Raw genomic sequence first — 24431 nt, forward strand, 5'->3', positions numbered from 1 at the left:
CAAGCCCGACCCAACCTAGGCCCGTATATACCTGGGCTAGGGCTTATATTTCAGGCCCAGAACCCCGGGCTACCGGCCCAGCCCATGATCACCCCTAGGGGGGGACCCATTATCCCCTCCTTTGTGGCAAACTGATTGGATCCCATGCCAGAGAACTTACCACCTGAGCCACCATCAGTTGGTCCAATTGGGGCAATTCTCTCACTTCTCAATTGTTCTACTAATTTTGCTCATTAAAACACCACCAATATAGTTGAAAAAGGGAGTTAGCTAGTTTCACATAATAGTCCCACCATTACTTGCATGATTCCTTACTGAAAAAGGGGAGTTAGTTTCACACCACCAACTTGATCTAACACTGCATATCTCATCATGAGACTGGGACCCATCATATATGAGATGTAGAGTGTAAGATCATGACAGTAGAGGGTTAGAACGTGTTTTATTGGGAAGTGACCTGGACTCAACATTGAAACCATGGTCTATATTCTATAGCAATAGAAGTCAAATATTCCTTTTTTTTTCTTTGGTTTGACCAAAAAAGAAAAAGAAGTTTGTTTGTAGTGTGAATTTATAGGAGTCGGTGTAAATTCTGGTTTAGTTTTGCTTTATATTTGACTATGTCTGAGAAGTAAAATATTGGGAAGCCAAATGAATGAAGTAGCCCCATTTTATGGGAAAGAGTATGGGGATAGGAGGGTTATTTGCTTTGAGAGTGAGGTATAGAAAGCAAGATAGTGTGATTTTCAGAGGACCAGGAAGGATAAAAGGTGGTGAAAATTTTGCATCAGTTTTTGCCATACATATTCGCATTGTCAGTGATTGTATAGGTAAAAGTGCATATTACAAGCAAATAAATGAAAAACTAAACCAGGTGCAAAATTTCTCTCCAGTTAAAATTTGCACTACAAACAAACAAAGTCTTTATTGAAAAAAATAACAAAATCATCAAATCTCCAGTGATAATGGAAAGAATGTGATCTTTAAAGTTATTGGATTCTAGGATAAAATCATATATATAAACTGTAGTCATGCATTCTGGGCAATTCATGGCTGAGGCGATTGGTCATCGATTGTCATGCTTCTCTCCACCTTGCTCTTCCTGTACTCTCCATAGAAGTAAGAGGTGAAGCCCCAAAGGCAAAGAGCCAAAGCAATCCCCTTCTCTCCGGTGAACTTCTCATGGTAGGCGATGACAGCCCCGATCTCTGCAAAAGGAAGGAGAACTGCACCGTAGATCCCAGTGAAGAGAGAGGTAGTGCAGAAGATTAGGCCTAAAAGTCCTATTAAAGATAACTGCCAAACTATGGCGCTTGCAGACAGCACAAAGTAATACATTCCATGTCCAAGCTCATACTCCCTTGCCTCTCTTGGAATTTCCTGCAAATCAATTCATTCTTCAAACCATTAGCAACGTCGTAACCCCATCCCCATGCAAGCTAGCTCTAGCTCTAGCTCTTGGAGGAGTTTTGACACACAATAATGCACACTAGAGGACTAGTATTTATTCTTAATTAATTCTCTAATGTGTTTCTTGTGTCTTGCATTCTTTAAGTTGGTATCAGAGCCATACCATTGCCCTTACGAGTGATCGATCCACTCTCGGTTCTAATGTCACTCACTAGCTACCGATTAAGGGCCAGTTTGCTTCGTGGGAATAGGGGTTTGGAATCGGAATTGGAATGGGTCTTTTCAATTCCAACTGGTTGATTGGGCGGAATGAGAATCTCACTCTCATTCTTGGTGGAATTCCCCTCCCTTGGGAATGAATCCTATTCTAACTGATTCAAATTCTCATTCTAATTAATTCCTGTCTGAACCAAACAGACCATTCGGATTCCGATTCCAACTCTAAACCAAACTAACTCTAAGTTAGGGCACAGTTCTTGCTGGTCTTGTATACAAACTATTTGATGGGGATCGTCCATGGCACTGTTGCAGCACCACCAAATGAAATCTCTGATCCAGATAACAAAGATCAAACCATTACCAATCCAACTTACCGTGAGTGGTTCTCACAAAATCAATTAGTTCTCAATTGGACTTTTGCTTCCCTGACCGAAGGTGTGTTAGTCCAAGTGGTTAGTTTGCGATCCTCCTACGAGGTATAGAATGCTCTAAGTCATTTTCTAACTACTCACGTCCTTGAATTCTTCAACTCCGTCCACAGCTGTATCGATGGATTAAGGGAGGTAAAAATTCAGCGTTTATAAGTTATTTTAGGCTGCATTTGACATTCCTTATTTGAATAATGTTTCTATGAGTTTTGCATCCTCTAGAGACAAACGGGATTTCCTACTCACTTTTCTTACCCACTCTCTATCCGCAGAGATGTGTGACTGCAATTCACAGTGGGTAGGAAATTTGGGTTCATCTAGAGAAGCCTTTATTGAGAAAAGTTGGGATCTTTTGCACAACAGTCAGTGTTCAAATCTTTAAAACGGCTTAAATGAAAATATGGGAGATATTCTCAATGTAAATCTATAATGAAGTGTGAGTAGGGTTCTTTTGCCGGTAACAGATCTGAACTTTTGTATTTACGGGAGCCTCGTGCACTTTTTTGTAAAAGTTGGAGTCCTTTATTCCTTACAAGCCCATGAATCCCAAAGAAATCACATCCTCTATACCCTTAGTACAAAAAATTTTTGTAAATAGCAATCTGCCACATCATTTAAAAAAGTCACTTTAATTTTGAAATAGAAAGAACAGGCTGATGTGGCAGATTTCTATTGGTTTTCTATACCGAGGATGTGAACATATGTATAGGTTAGGCCCCTTTGAAAAATATAGGTGGGCCATTCCTACGATTTTGGGCTAAGAGTCCAGGCCGGGCAAAGCTCATTAGCTCAGCCTTAGTTTAGTCCTCTATACTAGCGCTAATCCAAGCCCAAGAATCAAGATCACTCTATTGTGGGTTACTATCAGTCAATTGGAAAATTAAAATTTGTATTTTTTTTAATGTTAAAAAATTTTGGTTTTGGGTCACCATAGGAACCTGGATGGGTGCAGGGACCAATGATTTGGTTTTGGTTTTTTAAAATCTATTCACTTTCCCATCAAACTTCTCTGTTGGTCGTCTTCAAACAACCCGGATCTGCTAGCTCTTCACACTAATCTCACAACACGTTTCGTAGCACATCAGAGATAGACTTGTTCATGGGCCGGGTAGCCCGAAGGGCTGGCCCGGCCCGACCTATAGGTTAAACCAAAAACCCTAGCCCTAAATATCCTAACCCCTCTCTTCTCAATCATCTCTTTCTCTTAGTCTTAGCCGCCGAACCTCAGTTCTCTCTTAGTTTTCATAGTCACAATCTCACACTCTCAGGCAGACAGAATCGACGAACACTCACTGGCGCAACCAGTGAACTCTAGCGGACCGGCGGTGAGTCCCCTCTCTCTCTCTCTCGTTCTCTTCTCACTTCTCTCTCAGAATCTCAAATGCGAACTCAGGCACTGGCGGTGGTAGTGAACAGTCATCGTTTTAAACTCTCAAAACCCTACCCGAGCTTGACTTTCCCCTTCCCTCTCTGTTCATGTCTTCTCAAGTGTTTTCTTCTCTAACAAACGGACCAGCAGTTCTCACTTCTCATTCTCAGTTCCTTGTTCCCTCTCAATCATTTTTCTTCTTTGGCGATCTCCAACGAACGTAGGCTAGCAACTACAACCTTCTTTTTCTCGTTATTTTCTCTGGTGAACTTAGGCTAACACCTCAATGCAAACTCAGCATCGGCAACCATCTTTCTGTTAGGTTGGGCTTCGGGCTCGGGCCCTGGCTTCGAACTTTTTATTAAGGCCGAGCTCGACCCAACTTGTAATCCCGTTGGTCAGGCCAGGCTCAGGCTCGGGCCTAACAAAATTCTAATCAGAAACAACTTTTATACTTGTATGTTATTTATTGTTCATGATGAGATGTTTACGGTACATGGTGGAATGTATTGTAATAATAGATATCAGTACAATTAAATCTAATTTGGTCAGACCCGATTATCCCAATTAGGATAATTTTTTTTTTATGATTTTGTCTTAATTAATAATTTTTTTTTGAAATTGATAAACCCTATTCCGAATTAGACCCAACCTATTGACAGTCCTATAATATATAGATGGCATGCTGACATTTCTGTTGAAGTTGTTGAAAGAAGCCCCACAAATAAAATAAGTGGGCAATTCAGTAAATTGAAATTATCATATATCATGCAATATTTATTCTGATTTTTAAGGTTATGAATGGTTCAGGTCAACCCCAACATCCGATCTGACCCTTTTACATAGGGTCTAGGTCTGCATCTTGAGTTTCATTTTCAATTATTAATATGGTCAGTTTTAGCTCTTGAAAAAGATTAAAACTCACTTTTTATAGTTGTCAAAATATTTATCAAATATCCATTTAACGGCTTACTTAAATTGTGCCTACTAGATCCAGTCCCAAACATAAATGTTGAATGTTGAATTGTATAATTTAACCCCATAATTGATTATGAGAATGGATACTTATGTTAACTATAATAAACATTAATAAATTGATATTAATCATCATTTTTTAGAATAAATTAACATTAAAAACAAAAAATAATAAAATAATAAATAATGATAAAATAATAATAATAATAATTATTATTATTGTTTATTATTATTATTATTATTATTATTATTATTATTATTATTATTATTATTATTATTATTATTATTATTATCAAAAGATGTCACCAGGGAAGAGTGAATGTGACTTAGCTAGGAACAAAATGAATTCGGATCCCCTTCAGAAGATGGCTTCCCTATTTATAGAACTAATGAGACAAGTTACTTTGATTGCATGAAGCAAGAATTTTGGAATATTCTTCAGCTTAGGTAATGTCTAGGAACAAATCTAATCCATTTTTCCTTTCAGTAAACATGTCCCTCGGGACTATAGGATCGTTAGATCACAATCTTGGTACAACCGATTATGGTCTCCCTGGGGCACTAATAGTGTGCCTAACATGGTTTTTAAAACCGGACCAGACCGGACGGTCAGATAAGAAAAACTAGGAACTGATCACTTGATCGGTTCTGTTTTTTCCCAAAACCGTTGATTTTGGTCAGCAAACCGCTGAACCGGCTGGTTAACCGTTTTTCAATTTTTTTAATTTTTTTTTTCAGAATGGGTTGGCCGTTCGAGTCGAACGGTCGGACCATTTGAACCGATAACCGAACCCATGACCGGTTCGGTTTTAAAAATCATGGTGTCTAACACCCTCAAAGCAACCTCCGCACTCTACTCTGTGCTCCTGTTCCGATCTTGAGAGGTAATAGGTTTTGATATGCCTCGTGAGGTTAAGCTAGTCTAGCATTCTTGACTTACAAGGTTGAATAAGTCTAGCCTTGCAAGGTCAAATTAATCTAGCTTGTGAGGTTTGATTCATGATATCAAGCTAGCTAGTTCAATGTTTTTGAACGGTCATTAACCCGGACGGTCAGACCATTCGACCCGGAAACTGTCCAAGCAATCAGTTTCGTTTCACCCCTAACTTGTTCCTGGGTCAAAAACCATTGACTTTGTCAAAAAACCGCTAACCTGGATAGTCGAACCGTTGACTCGTTTGACTCAGACAACGGTTCACAGTTGTAGGAGAGAATTTGTGTCTCAGATCTAAAGAAGAAGAAGAAGAAGAAGAAGAAGGAGAAGAAGAAGAAGAAGATCTGAGAACTCAGAGTTTGTTGCCGCCGGTGAGCGTCGAACCACCCTCCTCTTCCTTCTTCTTCCCTCCTTCCCTCCTTTTCCTTTCTCTTCTTTTCTTTTTTCCTCTCATTGCTTTCTTTCTTTTCTTCTTTCATTTTTTCTTTCTCAGCCAACAACATTACTTTCTCTCCTTTCTCAAATCTCATAACTCATAAAATATTTTCCCTAATAGCAAACCGTCCGAACCGTTTGACCTGGATGGTCGAACCGCTAACCCGAAAACCGGTAGGTAGAACCGTTCCATTTTCAGGTCGGTTTTTAAAACCTTGAGCTAGTTTGGCCTCGTGTTGATGAGTAGGGGTGGAAAATGGGTGGGTTGGGTGTGGGTTGAGTACCAACCCACCCATACTAACCCATTTGCTACCCATGTTAGTAGGTCAAAGTGGGTCATAATCCACTTTGACCCTAACCCACCCATTCGACCCTCTAACTCAAATTAAACCCTCTTTTCTCTATTCTAATTGCATAAAAACATAAAATTATATATTTCAATAAAACAACAAAAAAAATCAAAATTTTCAAATAAAAAATAAAAACATTAAAACACAAAAAATGGTAAAAAATATATGTTTCGTGTAAAACATCAGAAATTGCATAAAAAACTTAGGAAATAATAAAAAAATTAAATAAAAGTATAAAAGAGAAATTGTGAAAAAACATAGAAAATTGCAAGAAGTTATAGGAAATTTAAAAAAAATGCAAAAATTTTGCAAAAAAAAAACAAAAATAAAGAAAAAAAAGAATTTGCATAAAGACAAGAAAAATATAGAAATTGTAGAAAATACATTAAATGAAAAATTGCAGAAAACACATAAAATTATAAAAAAAATTAAAGACATATATATATTTCAACCAAAAGTAAGAAATTGCATAAAATACATAAAAATGGTAAAAAAATCAAAAGAAAATTATATATTTCAGCTGATGCCAAAAAATACAGAAAATGATAAAAAATAATATATAACCAAAAAAGTAAAAAATCATAGAAAATACATTGAATGATAAAAAATGCATAAAACAAATCAAATGATAAAAATATATATATTTCAACCAAAAATAAGAAAATGGAAAATTCTAGAGAAAAATGCTTAAACGTATAAATTAATAGAACATTGTAGAAAGTTATAGAAAATGCAAATTGTAAAAATTTAGAAAAAAAATGCAAAAATACAGAAACTTTTGCAAAAGAATGTAGAAAATGCAAAATTGGGAGGTTGCTTTTTGAACATGTGAGGTGAAAACCCATTGTTGTAAGACATAATGTAGAAAATTTTGGAGCTTGAATCGTTGATCTCCCACATAAATTTGTAGTTAATTACCAATATATAAAAATACCAGATTATAGCTTAATTGATCCTATGACTCATAGGATGTCTCATGGTGTTAGCTCCACCATTAAACTGGGGAACATCACCATTTACACATAAAGGAAAGATTGGAAATCCGAGGAGTTTTATTAAAAAGAGAAGATATAATTAACTTGTAAGATAATTAGATAAGAATCCAAATCTCATCATTCATATCATGGTTCTTGTGATTAATTTCATTCAGAAAAGAGAAACTTGGGAAGAAGATGAAGAAGAGTCTTTTTGGTTTTTTAGTTCTCCAACTTGAAGAACCAACCCATTTTCACTGTCATTAGATCCAAGAGCAGCGGCTAGAGATTGGAGATATGCAACTTGATTAGCTATTTAATGGGGGTTCTGTCGCGACGGTCGCTGCAAACTTCATTTGCAACTTGAAGATTTACAACTTGATCCGTAACTCGTAAGTTGAAGTCAACAGCGACACCCATTGCAAATATAAATGCATGGTCGGAGATAACATCTCTGACTACCGGAGAAGGGCTGGAGACGGAGAGACGGAGGCAGAGGAGTCGAGAAAGAGAGAGTGGAGGTGGAAAGGGTGAGGCAGAGGGTTATATTCGGTTTTCTGATTTTCAAACCTAAGGCCTAAACAAGAAGTGTAGTAACCCATGCTTACTCCTGTCCTGATCCACACTGACCAAACCCTCTTTCACTTGACCCTAATAGGTTATTTGACCTATCTTGACCCACTACTCAAATGGGTGGATATGGGTAAGTTTAAAATGGGCGGGTATGGGTCAGATGGAGTAGGTCAAAATTCACAGCCCTATTGATGACGACTCTCGCAAGGCCTAAGTCACTCTTCGGCTTTAGGTTACGTTGTTTTGCTTGTTAATGCACCACGAGGCGTTAATTCTATGTATGAGTTATCATAATCCTTATTGGACACATCGGCATGTTTTTGCATCTTTACCCTTGAATATATCCACGGTCTGTCTCACAATAGTTAAATAATTAGATAATTTAAAATAATATTTATTATAATAATAAATAATTAAGTAATTAAATAATAATATAACTGAAAATAATAGTTATAAATTATTATTATTTTAATAATTATAATTATTATCATTATTTTAATAAATATTCAAAATAATTATAAGAATATTATTAATACTTAAATAATATTTTCATATTAATTATTATTTATAAAGTTTTATATAATAAGAGTGTTACTAACAACAAATAATGAATAAAATGGGTGAAGGGCATTTTAGGGAAGGCGTATCAATAAAAGAGAGCAAGAGAAAAGAGCTATCAGCTGTGTTTGTGTTTCAGTTTGGTCACCTGGAAATCCTTGTTTATCAGCATCTCCATGGCGGCAAAGATGGTTGCAAACAAGCCCATATTGAACTGAAACTGCATCACTGCTGCGAAATCCACAGCCCGACTCGCCTTCGAATACGCAAACTCGATACAAGGCAAGATGAACCCAACCAGCAACGCACTCCCCAATGTCAAGAAGAAACCGGAGAGATACTCACCGTCGGAGACCCCGGCCGGCCAGTCTCCGCCGCTGTGAATCCCAAGCGTGATCGACCCAAGAATCATCAACACCACGGAATTAATTGAATAAGGCGTGAACCTCTGCTTTACTATCAGCCTCGCAAACCCAGCAGTGAAGGCAAGCTGAGTTGCGAACAGAAGAGCAGAAGTTGATACAGGAATGTAAGATAAGCCGAGTGCGTACATGAAGTTGTCGAGACCCAGCAAGAGGCCAAGCACAGCGCTGGACACTAACAACTTGGGTTCGATGAAGAACTCGGAGGGTGAGACGCCGCGACGCCGCCGATGGTGTAAGTAGAGGAGGGAGAGTGGGATCAGAAGGATGGGAAACCCAGCGCTCTGTAATGAACATGAGAGCCATCTACGATTGCCTCCGTGAAGATAATAGAGCCTCATTAACAGAGGACCGCCTATATTTCCTATAGCCATTATAGCGCAGCGGAGCAGTACTCGTAGTAGAGGCCATTTGGATTTGATAGCTTTGCTTGGTGGCATTGTTCGGCCGTTAAGGAAGGTTTGTTGGGTCTGTAATAACATATACTAGAGATAAAAAAAAGGGGGTTTTATTGTCCAATCTACTTATAGATTTTAGGGAAAATTCCTGATTGGTACCCTGTACTTTGGTTCGAGTGATAATTTGGTACTCGAACTTTAAAATGTAACAACTCATTATCCGAACTTTCAAAATGTGATAATCCAGTTCCTGCTGTTAATCAGTCCATTAATCAAACATTATGTGATATTTGAAAAGTCAAAAATGCTCTAAAAATGCCATATAATTCTCTTTATCAATCATCCAAATATTGACAATAAAATGAATAGTCCCAAATTTTAGATTCTTCTAAACAGTCACCAACTTTTTTGAATAGAAGAGGCTAGTATTTGGGGCTGTTCATTTTTTTGTCAATATTTGAATGGTTGATAAAGAGAATTAGACGGCATTTGAAGGACATTTTTGACTTTTCTAATGATACTTAACAACAAATATAATGGACTGGTTAACGGCAGGTACTGAATTGTCACATTTTGAAAGTTCAGATATTGGATTATTACATTTTAAAGTTCGGAGATCAAATTGTTACTTGAGCCAAAGTACAAGATATTGATCAGGAATTTTCCCTAAATTTTAATATAATTTGTACACTTTGAGAGTGAATGTTATATATTAGAATGAGAAGGCACAATATAATTCAATGAAGATTTGATAAATATTCTTACAATTGTCAAAAGTGGTTTTAAGGGACAAGTGTCAAAATGTTCTCTAAGTATTAATTAAACGTACTTACAATGTTGATTAGTGTGATGCTGAGTTATTGAAAGTTTCAAACGGTCCTTATTGGGATTGGGGATGAAGGGCTGAGGAAGACAACTTATATGCTGTAGGGAAAAAGGTAAGGAAAGAAAGGTTAGATAAAGTCCTCTTTCTATACGTCTCTCTCTTGACATCCTTCCGTGTTTCTGTTGTGAATTCGAAGGCTATTGGAATAAAATTTTTGGGATTTTTGGATTGTAATCCCTGTCAGAATTTTTTTTGCAGCCACCTATAAATTACATCATGCCCGTGAATTTGACATCAATCCACGTGTAGGATTCAGTCTGACCTGAATGCATCAAATTTAATATGAATTAGGCCCAATGTAAGGGTTGGGCTTAGGATGAGCACAAATTTGGACCAACCTAAACAACTTCCATCCTAACGATCCAGACCAAATAATATAAAATAAAAAATAGATAGAATTACAAAGACAAAAATATAGAAATTTTTAACATCTCTCAAATACTAAATTTGTCATATTAAACAAGGATAAGTGTAATATATAAATAATAATTGTTTATGGAAATGAGATTGTTTTCCCAAAAATGGAATAGAATATTTAAAATTTCACAAAAATGAAGTTGTTTTCTCTTTCATTGCAAATAGGTTAAAACATGATGTCATAATTATATAATAAAAAATAGATAAAAAGTTGTCAAAAAAATTGTATACATCTCTAATATTATATGTTTGTTATATTGAACAAAAATAAACATGATAAATAAGAAGCATTTTTCTTAACAAGTAACATAAAAAAACAAAATAGAAAAATTTAAATCCACTAGCACATGGAGAGCTTTTGAAGCTCCAAGTACCTAATCACCTAAGGGGTAGATGGGAACCCTAGCACTGGCTTATACATCCTTGCTGAAATCCACTAGTCTTTTAATTCCAATTAAACCAGAAAAGATCATGATTACTGAGAAAGCCCTATCTCTACGTTTGGGTGAACCCGCTACTTATTTACAGAAGAAGAGATCCAGAAATATTTGAATCCATTGAAGTTCACACCTGTTGGTAAATGTGTCCATGGGAGACCGCCCTTCCCTGAGATTAAGGATTTCCTTAGTAAGAACTTTTCACGTGAAGAAAAATTTGGTTATTAATCGAGAAATTGCAATAGAAAAGAAAAAAGGGAGGTTTGTGATGATTTTGAAATCTTTTCTACTAGGAGATATTAGTGCTTCTGTGAGTTTCCAGGTATTCTATAGTTACTTCCCGCGTTAATTACCAATTCTTGGTCATTGAGATTCATGGGCGATTTGGATTAATATTTAGTTATAGATATTACCTCTCTTTTTTCCTTTTTCAAACAAATCGAAATGATTGAAGTTTTTCTACTGCTTTGGATTCATGCAACGTTCTCATTAGATTTGTTGATTCATGCAACACGTGTTGTTCGTGGTTTCCGACGAGGCGGCCACCCTGTGGGTGGCCTCCTGTTAGATGCCCTATATTGTCCAACTGCTGAGTCAGGTTGTCCAATCTATTCAACACCATATCAAACTGGTTGATCGTGATTAAGTTCTGAATGTTAGGAATGGGGTCTTGCTTGTCAACCATTTAGGAGACATTAGTTGATTAGTTCAAATTTGTTTTTCTTAAGGGAAAGTTTTGAAGACGTTCTCATAGACGGTGCCAATTGTTGCTGCCAAATACGGAGTCGAGGGCAACAACGTAATTTCTGGTGTTTGAGGCCGACGAGTCCAATCATGCTGAGAGAAAAAGACATGAGAGGCCCCAAGAATAATCCCAGGAACAAAGACTCTGATGATCAAGTTAGTCGAGGGTTGTGAGAGGTCGGGCCAAGTAAGAGAGGAAACTTAGAGCTTAAGTCTGTGTCCTTACTTCAATGTGAGAGCCCCTTTTATAGCCAGAGTTTCCTTAGAAGAGGGATAGTTGGGAGCAGGTAGTGGTGGTTGGTAGTGGTTGATGATGGATGGTTAAGATGCATCCAGCCGAAGCCACGCATCAGAATCCACAGGATGGCCAGGATGCATCCGATCGACGCCATGTGTCAAGATCTACAGGTTGGCCAAATACCCCTACATCATAAAGTGATCACTTAATGCACTTCCTATGGTATGCCTATTGGATCTGGTCCCTTTTTGTTTTTCAATCTACAATTTCTATAGTTCGAAGTTCGAATATTTTCCCAAAAGGTGGTTGCGGGAATCCATTCCATGTCAATGCCAAGCAAATTAGGGTTAACTTTGGTTGTTAGGTCCCAACAGCATAGGCTGTTTTGACAATTTCTAGGTTGGACACATTCTGGGCAATTCACCTATTCATGCCCATGCTTTAGTTTTTAGTAAAAATAAATTAATATGTAATTACTAATTTACTCATTCTCACGGTAATGTGGCATTCCCAGAAATTCTCTCAACGGCATATGCTGTTGGTCCCCAACAGCTAAAGGTTTTCCAGCAAATTAGCAACTAGTCAAATGTATACGTGTTATTGGGAGATATTCCCAATACACGGTTGGAATGTGTGTAGGATGCACTCTTTCGGGTACATGTGAATTTCAACAAGTCATTCCTCCTTGCCTCATTTGTGGCTACAGTCTATACGGGGCCCTATTCATGGCTTTTTTTCTTATCAAAAATACCTTTATATTTTGTAGGCGACCTTTCAAGTTCTCTCTCTCATCCTTCCATGTTTTTGTTGTGAATTCTAAATTCAATTGGAATAAACTTTATTGGTTCTTTATTATTATTATTATTATTAATTGTATTTAGTGCTACTCACTATTAATAATCCCTTTTCCCCAAATTGATGATTGTCATAACTGATTCCACATCAATACTAACATACCAACAAGAAATCTTTTTTTAATCTAATATTTCTCTAATGAGGTTGTGATTGTGGTTTTAGGTGCTGCTGGTTTTACTTTGAAAAATAAATATCTGTTCATAAAAACAATGATCCGGATCAAGCTAGTTTGAGGAGATCCTGCTAGCTAGAACCGTCAGTACTATGTAAGAATTGATGAATTGTTTAATTAAGTTATATGAAAATTATTTGTTGATTTATTAAACTAACTAATTAATAAAGAAAACAATTTTTCATCTAATTTGTGGTCAGTAATACATAATGGTGCAACCTGAGCATGGACCAACCTAACTTGCAGTTTTAGATGAAATGCTTTGGATTTTTTGTCTTTGGGTTGAGTTTGGACCTAGTCCCAAACTTAGATAATTCAAACCTAGCCAAATTACATACACACACATATATATATATATGTATATATATATTTGCATATAAGTATACATATATAAATATATTGATGTCAAATTTTAGTATGGGGATAATTGACCAATTCAAGCTTAAGACCAACCTAAGTGCATCAAATTTCAATGGGTTGGGCTCAAATTGGACAGATCAAGCTTGATCTTGGACTCAAGCCTTAAGCCTTAACCCAATGTATAGGGTTTGGGTTTAGGTTGAGCATAAACTCGGACCAACCTACACAATTTGCACCCTAATGATCCAGTCATTTGGACATAATGGGTCAACCAAATAATATAAAATAAAAAAAATTGTCACATCGGGCTTTGCCTTTATATCAATAGAACATATTCTCAAGTCCAAGTCTGAGCATGACCAGACCATCAGGCCTAAATCTTGAGCCCAAGCCCAACCCCCATATAAAGCCCAAAGCCCGACCAAGAAATCGAGAAAAAAGATTTGTATTCTTTATTTAACAACAAATTGATTTATTTATATTAAATTGACTTCAAAAGTGAAATTTTAATTAATTAATTATTATTTTTTATTAAATTAAATATATTATTTTTTATTTATTTAATTTCACATGTCAATGAGTCAGTTTTGGTTCTAGATAACTTGGACCAGTCATGTCCCAATAATAAATAAATATTTAATTATTTATTTTATAAAATTAAATAATTGATTTATTTATTTTATAAAATTTAAGTAAATTATTATCCATAGATTTCTACTTATTTAATTTACTAAATTATTCAATTAATTGATGATTTATTTTACTAACAAATTATTTCTCTTTCTCTCTGAACCTAATAATTTTGGGTAAGGGTGGAGCTAGGAATTTTTTATGAGGGGAACTAAAATCTAAGTGGATTGGGGGGTAATTTAATGCTATCAATAGGTTAAGTCTGGGTTGGACAGAGCAACAAAGCTAGGAATTTTTTATCAGGGGTGCCAAAATCTAAGTGGATTAGGGGGGGGGGGGGGGGGGGGGGGTAGAAGGAATAAATATGGATGGCCATTAGGGGGGCAACCATTGGGGTGGGGAGTGGGGGAGGGGGGAATATAGATGAAGAGTGGGGATTTGTTGGGCCATAGGGGGGCATGGCTCCTTGGGGTCCCCTCGTCTTTGCTCCGAGGGTTGGGATTTAACCTATTCATAGGCCACGCTACGCTTTGCCTTTTATATCAACATAACATATTTAGGTCCAAGCCTGAGCATAACTAGACCATCAGGCCTAGATCTTGAGCCCAAGCCTAACCCCCTTATAAAGCCCAATGCCGGACTAGGAAATTGAGAAAAAAGATTTGTATTCTTTATTTGACAAGAAAATTGATTTATTTATATTAAATTGACTTCAAAACTAAAAAAAATTATTTATTTATTATTTTAATAAATTAAATATATTATTATCCATAAATTTCTACTTATTTTAAGTAAATTTTTTTCCTAAAAGCTTTTAATTAAAAAATTTACCTTTTGCAAATTCATTTTTTTCCTACACAATAATTTAACTTTTGCTTTTGAAAGCCCTGCAATGCAGTGCCCCTCTGCTAGTTTTATATTATTTTGTATGCATTTGCACTGCACATATTTGCATTTGTACTCTTTCCAAACTGAGCAGAGGATTATTTATTCTTAATTAATTGAACTGATCTCTACGCTGTGGAAGAGATGCTAGCTGGAGCAAGAGCTTCATTCTGTTATGCTTCTATGAGCTTGCATCCTCTAGAGAAGCCTCTACTGAGGATTCAACTCCGTTTGTTTTTAGTGAGAACTATCATCGATGTAAAAGTACAATGATGGAGTTCAACTCCTATGGGTTTAAAATGAGTGAATCGTTGAAGCTTTTTAGTTTGATAATCGATGTAAAACTCAACCGAGGGGGAGGTTTACATTTATTTTCGATGTAAAACTTACACTAAAAACAAACGCGTGAAAATACAGACCGGGAGTAAAGTTTTACATCGATCCATATTTACACCGAAAAGAAATGTAGCCTTCATACGAAAGTTAGGATCTTTTGTGTAATAGTCAAACTGTTCCATTTTTAGATTATTTTCATCATTAAATATTGATATATTTTATAGATTTTATAGGGTATTATTTTTATATAAAATATATCCTTTTATTTTTATATTATTTTTTATCATTAAATGATATATTTTATAAATTTAATTTTTATTACCATTATTGCTTTATTTTTCTACATTTGATTAGATTTGTAATAATTTTTACTATTTTATCATTTTTTATTTTATTGATATTATTTATTGATTTTTATCATATTTTATATTTTGTATTATATTTATAATATTTTTATAATATCTTATTACTTTAATCATTTTCATTTATTTTTATTTAAATAATGACTTTGATGGGTAAATTAATAAAGTAAAAACTTCTCAACGTCACAACATTCAAATTATAAAACAACCCCACTATATTCAAATAATGTAATGTTTGTAAAGGTAGAAAAACAAATTTTCCTTTTTGATTTCAAATTTAACGAAAGGCCACCTTAGTCGCATATTTATGACAAAGATCCACACTGAACTTTTTAGATCCCTCCATTTTGTAGGGCTGAGTAAAAACACCGAAAAACTGACCCGAACCTGAAAATCCAATTTAATTTCGATTAATCAATATAAAAAACCGACGATTAACTGAACCGATTTAGTCCCATATTCAGATGTTTGTATTTCAGTTTCACCTGCAAATCCTTGTTTATCACTGTAGTAAAATCCACAGCCGGGCTCGCCTTTGAATACGCAAACTCGATACCAGGCAAGATGAACCCAAGCAGCAACAAACTCCCCAATGTGAAGAAGAAGCCCGAGAGATACTTCCCGTGCGAGACTCCGGCCAGTCGGTCTCCGCCGCTATGAATCCCAAGCGCGACCGACCCAATAGTCCATCAACACCACGGAATTAATTGTATAAGGCGTGAACCTCTGCTTTACTATCAGCCTCGCAAATCCAGCAGTGAAGGCAAGCTGAGTTGCTAACAGAAGAGAAGAAGTTGATACAGGAATGTAAGATAAGCCGAGGGCGTACATGAAGCTGTTGAGACCCAGTAAGAGGCCAAGCACAGCGCTGGATACTAACAACTTGGGTTCGATGAAGAACTTGGAGGGTGAGACACCGCAACGCCGATGGTGCAAGTAGAGGAGAGAGAGTGGGATCAGAAAGATGGGAAATCCAGCGTTCTGTAATGAACACGAGAGCCATATACGATTGCCTCCATGAAGATAATAGAGCCTCATTAACAGAGTACCGCCTATAGTTCCTATAGTCAGTACAGTGCAGCTGAGTAGTAGTAGAGGCCATTGGGATTTGATAGCTGTGCTTGGTGGCGTTGTTTGACCGTTCAGGATGGTTTGTTGGATTTCTAGAGGGGAGGACATGGTTCGTAAAGAATGACATCAAAATGCTAATGAGGATGCGGTGGGCTAGTATTTGTACTATGCATATATAAAGCAAGATTGTCGGCCCAACCCTTTCTTCCATGATTTCACTTGTGCTAGCTAGGACACTGTGTCAGCCCTTTCTTCCATGATTTCACTTGTGTTAGGACACTGTGTCGTAGTGTAGGGCTAAAACGGAAAATCATGGCCTTGGGTATACTGTATGGTCCCACAAAGACAGCAAATCAAAGGCTTTGATTTACTTGTTTCAACGAAACTTTTTATATCCGAAGAGAAAAGGATTTCCTCCTCACAACCCTTGTAGTTGTGTATTGGAAATATCTTTTCAGGAATAAAAACATGCATGCAAGTTTGGAAATATTCCTAATTAACCGCTGCAAAAAGCTATGAGGATGATTTTGTGAGAACTGAATCCGAATTTTTATTGGAAATATATGAAGATACTCAACTACATGTCGGAATCATCATCATTAGTCTTATCCCAACCATATGATGGGGTGTGTCATTGCTGGCATGAATATTGTTTTGCCATTATGTCCTATTCAGCACCACATCATCATTATCATCTTCCATATTTTATCCCAACTATATGGGATCAGTACATAAATCTTATTTTGCCAATCCTTTCTATTTAATGCCATATTCATCATTAAGGCCTCTTAATTTAGGTAAATGCACTTATCCGAGCAAGTGTTTCTTAAAAAATAATTACATGAACAAATGTACTTACCAGTGTTATTTTATTTCTTAGGCAAAGTTATATAATGATTATTTTATCCATAAAATAACCAGTATTAAAGAAGTTATTTACCTAAGGGAGTGTTTGATAACTCTTTTTAGAGGTCTGGCGTCATAAATATCTACTTTTTAGACATTAGACTCGTTTGGTATTGCATCTGAAAACATATCCGGATTGATTTTTCAGATCTGAAATCATAAGCACAAGGCCCATCTCTTAACGCACTCAGACACATTGCAGGGATACCAGAAAGTCAAAAATGCCCCTTAACAAATTTTGAAATGCCACGATTTGCCCCTATTTAACCCCAAACCTAAACTCCATCTCATTTTTGCATTCTATCGCTGCCTACGTTCTCAACACCATCACTGCCTACATTCTCATAGATAGCATCGGAAGACCATCGCCGTTTGCGTTCTCAAGATAGTTGCTCCAGGTATACTCATGGCCGTCCCTCATTTTCTTTCGATCTGGCTTCTTCATTCTCATATTATTCTTCAATTTTTTAGGGTTGAAATAGCACCCGCACGCCAAACGCTAACCACCGGTGAACAAGCACCAAAGGTATCTTCTTCTTAGATGGGCCTCAAAACATATTTTTCTTCACGTACCTCAAAGCTTCTTCTGCAAAAAATGGCAACAGTTTATGCGACTGTGACGAGAATAAAACACACACATATTTGTCTTAAAATGCCTAGTTATTTGCTTATGAAATATAAAATTTATTTCTAGAAATTATTTCTTAAAATACCTAGTTACAGAATTTATTTGCTTATGAAATAAGGTTGAGAAATTTTGTAAAAACATTTCTAGAAATTGATTTGAAACCTATCAAATACAGACATGGTTGAGAAAGTTTGTAAAAACTTTTCTAGAATTCAATATTTGAAATTTATCCAATTTTCTAATTTGTATTCCCTTAATTACAAGCCATACTAATCATATATATTTTTATTGCAAATTAAATTCTATTCAACTCCTCAATCTGAATTACTTGAAGTATACAGATTCATTCATGTATGTTAAATTCTGATGCTTGAAGTATTCCCATCTAGTTGAGCTTTTCTAATGCTTCTGAGACATCAGCAACAAGTCATATTCTGAACTTCATCCTTTGAGATCCATCGCCCCTACTACATCCTTGGAATTTATCTATGAATCTATAATGACATAACATAACTGCTATTATGTGAACCAATCTTTGGTTTTTTAGAAAAAATCTTTGTGAAATTAACCAATCTTTGGTTCTTTAAACACTTTCCATTGCTATTATTTTTATCCTTCCCCACATTCCTTCTTTTTTGTCAGTCCTTTCCCTACATAATCTTCAAGAGCTGCATCCTGCAACTTGAGTATATCAATGATAGTATGTTGTATGGAGCATTAGTTGAGTCAGACAGTCTTCTAATTGGGGGGGGGGGGGGGGGGGGGGGGGAGGGAGAGAGAGAGAGAGAGAGTCAGGAATTTTGTTTGCCCAATTATTGCTCTTATTTCCATCCTCGAATTAACCTGAAATAGACTGTGCTAAATCATCCATGAGGTCATGCATGCATCATAAGCATTATTGATCTATTATGACTTGATTGTTGAAAGAACATCCTGTGGTACCAATGCATGTCTTCCATATGCTTCGATCCTTTCATTTGGTTGGACAAAACCCTCTGCCATCCACAAGAGTACTACTAATGTCCCCTTCTCAAATTCATAGCCCTTTTGGAAAAATAGAACAATATATATGCTTCCTTTCATTCCAGACTTCATCCAAAACACAATCCTTTAATTCCTTCTAAAGATTAGTTTGAAGTGAATCTAATTCATCATTAAGATTACAAGATTGTCCTCCTGTATATAGCAGATTCCTGAATTCTTTTTGTTAAGGTCAACATGTTATAGCCCTCTAAATTAATACATATACCCATGTTTTTAGATCAAAATATTGTTATACACAAGCTGAGCAAGGGTGATTATGTTCATCAGAGAGTAGCAACTTGATTATCTTTGCTTTGTCTTCCTCTCTTCCATAAACAATATTAATAGACCCATTTCACAAGGAACTTGGCCGTCTCTGTTCAACTCCAACTGACTCTGACTCTGCTCCAACTCCCTCTTGTAAGCCAAGACGATCTCTCTCTAGTGCAATTTCTTCCAAGTCTTTATTTATCTTACACAGCCATATCTGTACATGTCATTTGTTCTTTGCAAATGGAAAGGATATATGGAAACAAGAAACCTATAGCACAACACCAAAGCAGGGCTTTTATCAAACCTATAGTCCTTTCAACATTGCTCAAGGACTATAGCTTTGGTGTTGTGCTATAGGTTTGATAAAAGGGATATGCTCGAACAGCCAAGAAACTCCACGAGCACTAACATGCTCAAGCCGTTTATTGTTGCTAGCATCAAGAAAAAGGTTGTGCATTAGTGCTGCGCTAGCTCTCAATCCGTTTCTTCTTGTTGCGCTATAGTTTTGAATCATGCTTCATTTACTTAGAGTGCATTACAGTTTGATATGCTACATCTATCTCTTCCTTCGAGTGGTTTCAACAATTCTCTCATTTTATCACCTATTAAAGCTATTCTTAGATTCCTATAGATGCAAATGCCTTCATTCTTGATCATCCAACCCTTTATAGTTTTCAACACAGCCATCATAGCATTCACATTTCGGGACACGTTGCTTCTTGATTACCCAACACTTTCCTCCATATATATAACATATTTGGTCTTATAACTATTTTACAAAATTTTCCTTTTTATCTAAGTGGTATTCACCCATCACATAAAAGTTTAAATGCACCCCTCCATTTTTCCCATCCTACTCTAATTCTTCAAGTGACATCTTCCCCAATCTCTCCATTGTTATGAATTATTGAACCAATGTACCGAAAATAGCCACATTGAGTTATCTCTTGGTCCCAATTCTAAATATATCCTAATTTGCATTCTTATGATTACTAACTTTACATGTTATACTTTGTTTTAGTAGTCCTAATTATTTTAAAACCTCTTGTTTGCAAGGCATTTGTCCATAAACCTAATTTTGCATTTAATCCTTCATTAATTTCATCAATTAAAACAATGTCATCTACAAACAACTTGCACAATAGAAGCTTCCTCCTAAATACATTTAATCAATTCATCTATGACCAATGCAAATGGATAAGTGCTAAACCTTGGCCAAAACTTCATAATTAAGAAAAAAATATTAAAATATGTTACATAGCTAATATATAATATTTAATAAATTATCTAATTATTAATAAAATAAGTAATTAATTTACTAATGAAATAAGTAAGAAAATAATAAAATAAATAAATAAATGAGTAGATAATAAACAAAATTAATTAAACAACATTCAACCATGTGACATAAATTAACAGGTCGACCCTCCATGGAGACTAAGAATGTTCATTGAAGGATCCAGGTCTTTGATCGAGAGTATTGATGCCGAGGTTGCATATTGTCACGCCTACCGGGAAAGAAATCACGTAGCTGATTGGTTTGTGAATTTCGCTTATTCCAATGATTTGTATCTTTTCCTCTTTTCACATTTCTTTAAGAGACACCCCACCCCCCTCCCCCCTCCCCCCTCCCCCCTCCCCCCTCCCCCCTTTCAGTTGCAATGAAAGTGATATAAATGATCTTCTATACATGTGACAAACCAAATTCCAGATATACCCCTCCTTTTTGCTCATCCTTCTCTAATTATATGGGTGACAATCTCTTCTATCTCTCCTTTCAAATACACACTGCAAATTGACGAATGTTGTCACTTGTCAGATTTGACCCAAACTAAGGCCCTTTTCGGTGCCTCTAATATCTTCACGCTGAAGTGGTCTAAGGAGGCGTTCGGTCGCTCTCTTGACACTGAATCCAATGATGGCTGAAGTACAAATGAGTCACGTGTATCCCTACAAATCAGCCCAGCTCAGAATTTACTAGGCCCAAACTACGGGGAATGCATCCTGACCATGAATTCACGGGCAGGATGTGGTTTATAGGGGGACAGGGCTACTTGTACGGGGGCTGGAATTCAGAATTCTGCATCGTGTATCCCTACTTTTCCCAATTTTTTTTCATATTGTCCCTCTAATGCTCATATCAAGACCCACCGGATCCACTAGACCAACCACCGATCTTTCATTTTCCCCATAATATTATTATAATATTCATATTATCCTATGATCATAATAATTAATTAGCTATATATATTCGTAATTATCGTCTCATAGTGCTACTAAAATCAATTATATTAATTATTATAATTAATTACTTAGAATATTATTTACCAATTATAATATTATAATGAAACCAATAATTATTTATACTATATAATATACTAACTAATTAAAATAGTAAGCACTTAATTAAATATATTAAATAGTATTATAAATTATGAGTAGTAAAAATAATAATAAATAATTAATATTATTAATATAATATTAATATCACATTCATAATGCTATTATATTATAATATCATCATATAATATTTACTAACATTACAATATTATATTATATTATAAATTAATTATTAATATTACAATATTTATTATAATATGATATAGTAATATACTAATAGAAATTAATTAATTACAATATTAACTATCATCGTAAAGTTCCATTAATTATTCTTACTTATTAATTGATTATTAATCACTATTAATTATTATTTTTATTATTATTAATTATTAACAAATATTAATAAATAATATTGAGTATTAATTGTTATAATACTTTTTAATATTGTTTCTTTAATGAATTATATAGACAAACAAAAATTCTTTTATATGGGGGTTAAATTGGACATTTGACATTTTTCAGAAAGAATTCAGAACAACATTCTTTGCATTCAAAGTTCAGAGGAAAGAAAAGTTCACCAATACCAATATACCTCTTAATGTAATTATTGTACTTTTAGATGTTAGACGTCAGAGCAAACGAACAGGCCCTAAATGGTTAAACCTATGGGTTGTGACCAATTATGACATGAGCTTTCTTGATTTCATCAGTGATGGAAATAAAGAAGCAGACCATGTGGTATTTTGTTTTTTTTAACAATTAAATGATTGGTTTGTCCATGTTATTTTTTTTTTTTTTGGGGGGGGGGGGTTAGGAAGTGGCATATCCAAAAATATCCTGTCATTGCAAATTTTAATTTTGTTAAGATAAAAAAGCCTTAGATCTAGAAATGTTAAAAAAAAATGGAGAGTCCACCAACTACAAAGAAAAACTAATGCAGAGTATTGAAATCACAAGTTCTTAATCATTTGTGCTCTCCTAGTGTGCCTTGCTACCTGATCTAGAGGAAACCGAATTCATCCAGTGCAAAGCCCGTTAGAACAGCCATTATAGCCTTGTATTGGGAATATCTCCCCATGAAAGAAAACACAGAAGTACGGAGATGTTCTTGATGCAAGGCTGTAAAGACTTCGAGTTTTAATCTTATAGAGTTTTAATGAAGAAAGAGCTGGCTTATAGAGTTTTAATCTTATTTATCTTTGAAGAAAGTATTACTTTCATAGTCTTACCACATAAAGATATATTTTGCATGGTTTTTAAAACTGAATCGGTGACCGAACGGGTCAGGGGTCTAGTTATCAGTTCAAACGGTCCGACCATTCGACCCGAACGGTTAGCCCATTCTGACAAAAAAATTAAAAATTTTGAAAAACGGTCAAAACCGTTTGAACAGTTTGAATGGTTAACTGTCCGGTTCAGCGGTTTGCCGACCAAAATCAATGATTTTGGGGAAAAAAGTGGTTTTTGGGGAAAACAGAAACGGTCAGGTGATCGGTTCCCAGTTTTTCTGGTGCAACCGTCCGGTCCGATCCGGTTTTGAAAACCATGATCTTTTGAACTTAGATTGCATAAAAGCATCCTTTAATTTCTTTTCATTATACGTTTAGTTCCAATTTCATTTCCAAGCCTGGTTTAATCTAGTTTTAAATTAGGGAAAAGGATCATGGCTATGGGAGTGTCAATTAAACTGGATTTGTTCCAATCCGATCCAGTCCATTATAGACGGACCAAGTCTAATCTGATCTGATGTATACTCTGGACCATTTTGGACCAGTCCAATTCAATGTCTGAGCTGTCCATTCTATTCAAATTGGTTTTAATTTAGATTGGCTCCAATAGGCCTATATTGTTATCTTCTATCAATGGATCGGATATTGATTCAATTACAAATAGACTAGATCCAATCTAATCTAATAAATACTTTGGACTAATAAGTTTGGACTGATCCAATTCCATATATCTTATTGGACCATCTAATCCATCCAAAATGAATTTGATTTGGATGGGATTCAACCCAAAAACGGTCCATTGACACCCTTGGCGATTGGAATGCTTTCTTATATCTTCTTCTCTGTAACTTACATGATGGCATTTTGAGACAAAACCTTCTTTATTGGACAATATAGAGGAAGTTTCATATCACACGGTTTGGATTTCCGAAATCAAAGGGAAGGAGGAGAGCTCTCCTGTCTCTCATGCATAAAACAGAGAAAGATTATTGGAATTGAAGGTGGAACAGTGGGGTTGTAGACTCCTATTTTGCTGTTTTTAGTTATTTTAATTTGAATTATTTTGTATCCCTTGGTCTCCATTTAATATATGGAAAAATCCCAATTAGTACTTTGTACTTTGGGCCTACTGTCATTTTGGTCTCCGAACTTTAAAATGTGATAATTTAGTACTCAAACTTTCAAAGCGTGCCAATTTAGTACTTGCGGCTAACCAGCCATTAAGTGGCATTTGAAAAGACACAAATGCCCTTCGAGTGTCATCTAATTCTCTTTATCAATCATTTAAACATTGATAAAAAATTAACAGTCCCAAGTCATTGCCTCTTCTATTCAAGAAAGTTGGGGTCACGTCTGAGTGGACATTCTGGTGACTCCAACTTCATTGAATAGAAGAAATAAGGATTTGGGACTATTCATTTTTCATCAATGTTTGTATGGTTGATAAAGAAAATTAGATAACACTCAAAGGACATGTGTGTCTTTTCAAATGCCACTTAACGGTTGATTAATGGATGGTTAACAACAGGTATTGAATTGGCATATTTTGAAAATTCAAGTATTAAATTGTTGCTTAGGGACTAAAGTGGTACAA

The 24431-nt window shown here is 35.5% G+C and overlaps 1 protein-coding gene and 1 pseudogene across 1 annotated transcript; both read right to left on the reverse strand.

Moving 5' to 3' along the window:
* Window positions 1-833: 833 nt before the first annotated feature.
* LOC148790631 (purine permease 3-like) lies at window positions 834-9120 on the reverse strand. The gene is made up of 2 exons (XM_088889817.1): window positions 8374-9120; window positions 834-1380 (listed from the first exon to the last, which is right to left on the reverse strand). The coding sequence occupies exons 1-2, from the start codon at window positions 9085-9087 to the stop codon at window positions 1048-1050; spliced, it is 1047 nt and encodes a 348-aa protein (XP_088745943.1). The 5' UTR covers window positions 9088-9120; the 3' UTR covers window positions 834-1047.
* Window positions 9121-15801: 6681 nt separating this feature from the next.
* LOC148790632 (purine permease 3 pseudogene) lies at window positions 15802-16546 on the reverse strand (annotated as a pseudogene).
* Between the last annotated feature and the right edge of the window lie 7885 nt (window positions 16547-24431).

This window comes from Nelumbo nucifera, chromosome 6, assembly GCF_055504915.1.
Source record: "Nelumbo nucifera cultivar China Antique chromosome 6, China Antique-T2T, whole genome shotgun sequence".
Taxonomy (NCBI): domain Eukaryota; kingdom Viridiplantae; phylum Streptophyta; class Magnoliopsida; order Proteales; family Nelumbonaceae; genus Nelumbo; species Nelumbo nucifera.

What these genes read in the sequence shown, in the direction of transcription:
- LOC148790631 (XM_088889817.1), bottom strand. Translation starts at nt 9,087, where the DNA reads ATGCCACCAAGCAAAGCTATCAAATCCAAATGGCCTCTACTACGAGTA. An exon ending in TGATAAACAAGGATTTCCAG is followed by an intron (nt 1,381 to 8,373) that starts GTGACCAAACTG and finishes ATTGATTTGCAG; the next exon opens with GAAATTCCAAGAGAGGCAAG.